The sequence below is a fragment of the Brachyhypopomus gauderio genome, chromosome 3, assembly GCF_052324685.1.
Source record: "Brachyhypopomus gauderio isolate BG-103 chromosome 3, BGAUD_0.2, whole genome shotgun sequence".
Classification (NCBI taxonomy): Eukaryota; Metazoa; Chordata; class Actinopteri; order Gymnotiformes; family Hypopomidae; genus Brachyhypopomus; species Brachyhypopomus gauderio.
This window is the reverse complement of record NC_135213.1, coordinates 2,586,146-2,592,152: the sequence shown is the minus strand read 5'-3', so window position 1 is coordinate 2,592,152 and position 6,007 is coordinate 2,586,146. Positions and strand designations below refer to the sequence as shown.

The window sequence follows — 6,007 nt, the reverse complement described above, 5'->3', positions numbered from 1 at the left end:
TTTTTCTGCCGTGCCCCCCTTTAGTAGATGAGAATATTTTTGCGCCCCCCCTACACCCCCCCCCCCCCCCCCATTGACTAGGTTGCACCGATTCATGTTTTTCACTTCCGATACCGATTCAGATATCTGAGGCTTCGTATCGGCCGATACTGATCTGATACCCAGTGGCGGACTTAGCAATTTGGGGGCTCAAGGCGAAATTAGGTAGGGGGCCCATCAACATTAATATGCGAGAAATAAGTCAGCTAATCAGGGGGCCCCTACAGTGGGCTGCAGTGGGAGGGGCCCAAGGCAGTTGCCTAGCCACGCCTCTATGCAAAGACCGCCTCTGCCGATACCGATCTGATAGAGTAAAACTGCTGAATCGACTTAAAGCATTTCTTTTTAAACACAGACATACTGAATTACAGGTTTATTGAAAACTCTGCACCAGTATAGCACACTTAAACACACATAAAACATGTAAAAACAACACAACTTGCATTTGTTCAGTCAGTGCAATTATGAATATAACATTGAATGTAAAATAAATAATACCAAAGAACCTGAAACTTACAAAAACAATAGGTTCACAACTTTGGTCAAACATGAAAAAAATAAACTGCAAGAAACCTTTTAAATAGTTCAAAAATTCTAAATATAATTTAAAATAAATAAGGAGATGAAATAAGAGAAACAGCAATACATATGCGGCTAGTTTGCAAGCGCAGACATCACGCAGAGCACAAAGCATGTAACGGCCAGAAATATGTGTACTGTCTCTTTAAGTTGTCTCGAGTTGAGCGCGCGTATGGAATATTGTTTTTTTAGCTTTCCGCCGTAGACCGAGTCAGACCACTGCTCTTTATTTTATTTCTGTAAGTAACGCATTAAATGAGCTTTGGACAACTCACCAGTTCATGTATGAACAGTGAAGTATTGCTGGAGCCCAGGTTTATTTTGGTCAACCAGCAAATAAACGAACTAAGTGGAATACCACCAGCGCGAGTATTAAGGTTGAACTAACTCCGAAAAGCAAGCAATACAAGCATAGAATTAGACTGAGTAGATCTGTTTTTATGGATCGGTCACATTGTCCCCGATACCCGATCTAGAATTTTTTCAGATATTAATATCGGAATAGGTGCATCCCTAATATTGACACATGTGCACGTTTTACTTTCAAGCTCCGCGCCCCACCTAGGGGGCGCGCCCCCCACTTTGGGAACCACTGGATTATGGCCCCCTGGATGATCTCTCTCTTTTCTCTTCGCGCTTGTTCAGCACGGACGTGCATCTGAGCTTTCCTTTTCAATTAAACCGTTAAGTTTAAGTTTTGTCCAAACAATAGATCCTGGAACCCCATCTTGACATTGCATGTGTTTAACGAGCTTTGGTAAGATGTGTTTTGTGAATTAAAGTGGTTATTAACTGTAAAATGAGTTCAGAATGGTGCTCAGTGTGATATTAGTTTGTCTCTTATTAAATGCAAGATGTTAGCATTACCGAGTAGTTAATAAATATGTATATATATATATATCTGCAGAGCCCTGCACATTCAAAGTAGTTTGTGTGTAAGATGGCGGTACCATGTGCGCGAATGAGAATGGTTGATGTTACCTGTTATGGTCGCCTGATGGCGCCTATCGCCCATGTTTAGCTATGCTAAAACGTAGCTATGCTGTGCTTCCCTTATGTTCTTAGCATTGCTGAGCAGTTAAGGTTATATGGTCAGGCAAATATTGTTATTGCTCTATAAGTAATATTCATAAAATCATATTATAAAATTGTACAGTTAAAAGCTATAGAATGTTTTGTTAGATTATTTATTTTATTGACAGTTAATATGGTTATTGTCATATTGCCTATTTATTTTCCTGTGAATTGAAGTTATATGATTCATTTGAATTGTTACAAAATTTATTTGTTGTATGTGGTATATATGTGTGTACATGATGGGATTGTGCTATGTTGGGAAAAACGTGACTTTATGCCTATTTGGTGTACAGATCAGGTTTTATTGGAGCCTTGAGACGTCAAGCAGGGTCATAGTGTGGAATCCCTTTCCCTGTGGCTTCAACTTGAATGGTCCTGATGCCTCCTGTCAGGTTTCTTGCACGTGCGGAGCCTTGAGTGATTACCAGCTCTGATAGCAGGACACCCCATCCACAGGTGCCCTTCTTGAGTTCTGATTTCTCCGGTAAGGAGTGGCGAGCCTGAAAAAGTCCTGAAAAAGAGATAAAGCAATTGCATGCAGAAGAGAATACTACGGAACTGGACTGAGACACACACACATGCGCACACACACACATGTATGTTTTTATTTATTTTTTTATTCTGTCTACCCATTCACCTGATCCATGTGCATTATTTACTGATGTGCTGATAATCTCCAGGTTTGTAAGATACCCAAATTAAATTTTTATTTACATGGTCTGAGTCACTGAATTTGTCCTCCAAAGCTTACCAGCTCTTTCACGAGCCTAGATCTGGTCCAAAGAATATACAAAACCCCACTGCCATTGTTGAACCCGTTACACTAGCCTTAGTTAGGACTCTAGCTGCAGCATTTTGTACAAGTTGTAGCTTCTTTATGGACTATTTAGAGCATCCAATTAGAAGACTATTACACTACCTTGTTCCTGTAGGCTTGCCCTGTCTGAGATGAGCCCGACCACTGTGGTATCATCTGCAAACTTGATGACCTTGTTGCTGTGGTGGGTAGCGACACAGTCATATGTATAGAGGCTGTAGAGGAGTGGGCTAAGCACACAGCCCTGCGGTGTCCCTGTGTTGAGAAAGAGAGCCGTGGAGATGTGAGGACCCAATCTGACCCTCTGGGAGCGACCTGACAGGAAGTCCAGTATCCAGTTGCATACCTGTGATGGGAGTCCTAGATCTGACAGCTTGGATACCAGTCTATGTGGGAGGATGGTGTTAAAGGCCGAGCAGTCTGGCATAACTCCCTAGCTACTCCAAGTGGGTCAGCGCAGTGTGTAGAGTTGTCACCACGGCGTCCGCTGTGGATCTCTTTGCTTTGTAGGCAAATTGAAGAGGGTCCAGGTTGGCTGGCAGACAAGCAATGACATGACTCTGCACCAGCTTCTCGAAGCACTTCATGATGACAGATGTTAGTGCAACAGGGCGGAAGTCATTCAGACTATATGTTTTTGATTTATACATACAGCCAATGAGTTGAAGTGACAAGGGGAAGAGAGACGTTCCCCTGGTGCAGAAACAGCAGGCCTGAATACATCTAGCCTGGTAAAAATCAAGACCTCCTAAATCTCAGAAGCTTTCATTTTCAAGAATAAACCATAACCAAAGTCCAAAGCTCTTAACAACAGGGCTGAATCAGTAATTTGATCAGAGCTGAACATCTAGAAATGGGAAGAGATGAAACTATGCACAAGAGGTGTGCTCATGGCAATGGCACATAAAGAAAACCAAAGCTCTTTAGCAAGCTAGAACGTATGCAGATACACAGGCGAACCGTCCGTAGGTCAAATGACTGCAAAGTGCTCTTCATACAAGCTCAACTGTTCAGGCAGTGTGCAAAGACCACATCGCTGCCAGATCTTCGTCAGACGCCTCCATAAAGTACTGTTGTAAAAGAAGCTGCCTGCATGTGTTGAAGTGACGAGGGGAAGAGAGATCTTCCCCTGGAGCAGAAACAGCAGGCCTGAAACATCAAACTTCATCTGAGCAGAAGGTGTGAACAGAGTGCTGGGCCCGTCTGGCTCAAGCAGCTGAGAGATGCAGAGAGCGGCCACAGGACCAGTCTCTGGATGCTGCGGCTATGTTACGTGCTGACAGCAGGATCAGGACACAGCCTTAACTTTCCGCACACATACAGAAGAGAAACTGTTCATGTTGTACAAGTAATGAAGTAACACCCTCAAGAGAAATAGCAGATGCATCTGCTCCAGTAGTATTCAAGTGCACAAGAAAGCCGAAAGAGAACAGCGCATCTGTGAAAGGGGCCAATGGTATGCCCTGAAGACTTTCTCTAGGGGTCAAAGAGAGCCCAGCCCTCATTTTTAGACCCCAAGCACTGTATGATCGTGCTAACTTGAATGTGAAAGGGCACTGTCCAAGAGATCCTCCAGTGAACCCATGTCTTCCACTGGCTCCGCCTTCCTGCTTTCAGTGTCCAATCGTTTCTTTTTGGAGGCGGCACTGGATGGAGTGTCTTCTTGCAGCAGTTCTTTGGCGAGAATGTTCGTCACTGCATGGCCTGCTCGTCTCCGATTGGCTAAGAGAGCAAGAGAAAAAGAGGAAGCACATACAGAGGTGAGAGAGTAACCTGTACAGCACGGACAATAAATCCGATTTACTCCGATTTCAGTACCATTTACTGCAGGCTGCAATGTTTTGAAATATTTGTTTGGCATAAACATTTGGTTCCTGGTAGACATTTCAGGATAACCTAAACGGGCAAGACGAGGGACATTTTACTCTCTTTAGTGAGTTAGTGTAAGCACAGGTGTAATTTCACTCTCTTTAGTGAGTTAGTGTAAGCACAGGCATAATTTTACTCTCTGTAGTGAGTTAGTGTAAGCACAGGCGTCATTTTGCTCTTCTTAAACATACAATTTTGTACAAAAAAAAAAAAAACAATGAGCGTAATACATTTGTTGAAGCAGTTCATTTTAAAATGGTGAGCCCAGTTTGCCTGTAGGTGACACCTCTGTATGATGCAGTAGTAAATGTCTACACACATCAAAGTCTCATGTTCTGTTTTCATACATACAAAGCAAACACGCAAAACAAACACATGCAAAGGGAGACATTGTGGAAGTTCAAGGCCCGGTTGGCTTCTCCTCAAGAGCACACACAAACCGTCACCGATATCACAAATCCACATGGTGCACTCAACAAATAACACCTGTAACTAACACTCCAGTACTCTAAGCCATACAGCATGCATACACACACGCAGGCGTGCACACACACGTGTGGCCGAGCAGGTATCCAACGTAAACTGGGATAAGCAAGGAGTGTTAACAGAGTTCTACAGTTAAGGCCACGTTCAAAGTCGCCTACATCCCATACTGGGATGTTTCAAGACACTATTCCTGCATAGCCTGTATCCATGGCAATGGCCCACATCCATGGTGGCTTCCTGTATGGGCGTTAATGAGAGGTAAGGGGGAGATATGGGGTTTAATTAGCACCCTGATTTAATCTTTCCTGCTTGTACTTTTTTTCCCTCTAGAAGCACTACAGTGAATTTCTATTCCTCTAAATTCTTAATTTATTCTATTTTCACATTTTAACACTTTATGAGTATGGCGTTTTATATTTTTATATCATATTGTAATTAAACTTTTATCTCAAATTTTCAATACATTTAATAAATTGGTTGTCACATTTTTGTAAAAACCTCTCAGAGGTAATGTGCCATATTTTTGTCAATTGTAATTTTTCATCGCAATCGAAATTTATCCTCCACTTTTTACCCATCTGTGCAGTTAGAACACACACACACACACACACACACACACTAGTGATTACTAGGGGGCTGTGGATCACACGTGCCCAGAGCGGTGGGCAGCCCTAGCCCATGCGTGTGTGTTCTAATTGCACAGATGGGTAAATGCAGAGGACGCCTGTGCGCAGCAGTTATGGAAAAGGGATTAGGAGCAAAAAAAATGGCAATTCTCTCATACAGGCACACACACACACACACACACACACACACACACACACACACACACACACACACACATACACACACACACACACACACAGCAACAGTAATGAAATGGCTGTGGAATTTGGGACTCCTTAACTTGCTGCAGCCAAAAGGGAAGAGAGAACTAAAACTAGGTCAGCAGATCTGAATACACACGTGTGTGTTTGTGTATGCGTGTACGTATGTATGTGTGTGATTGCAAGTGAAAACCATTTGATTTTTCATCTATTAAAAGGTGTGTGAATGCAAAACATTTTTCATTTAGCAGATGTGTGTGTGTGTGTGTGTGTGTGTGTGTGTGTGTGTGTGTGTGTGTGTGTGTGTGTGTGT

General features: G+C 42.8%; 1 protein-coding gene across 1 annotated transcript in view; it reads right to left on the bottom strand.

Annotated features, from left to right (window-relative positions):
• Window positions 1–1,988: 1,988 nt before the first annotated feature.
• LOC143509585 (protein diaphanous homolog 1-like) overlaps window positions 1,989–6,007 on the bottom strand; it is a 25,176-nt gene continuing 21,157 nt past the window's right edge. The window contains exons 26-28 of the mRNA XM_076998443.1: window positions 2,859–4,234; window positions 2,615–2,767; window positions 1,989–2,206 (exon numbers count right to left, since the gene is read on the bottom strand). Of these exons, the coding sequence (XP_076854558.1) occupies window positions 4,047–4,234 (188 nt within the window). The 3' untranslated portion in view covers window positions 1,989–2,206; window positions 2,615–2,767; window positions 2,859–4,046. The remainder of the gene's footprint in view (window positions 2,207–2,614; window positions 2,768–2,858; window positions 4,235–6,007) is intronic.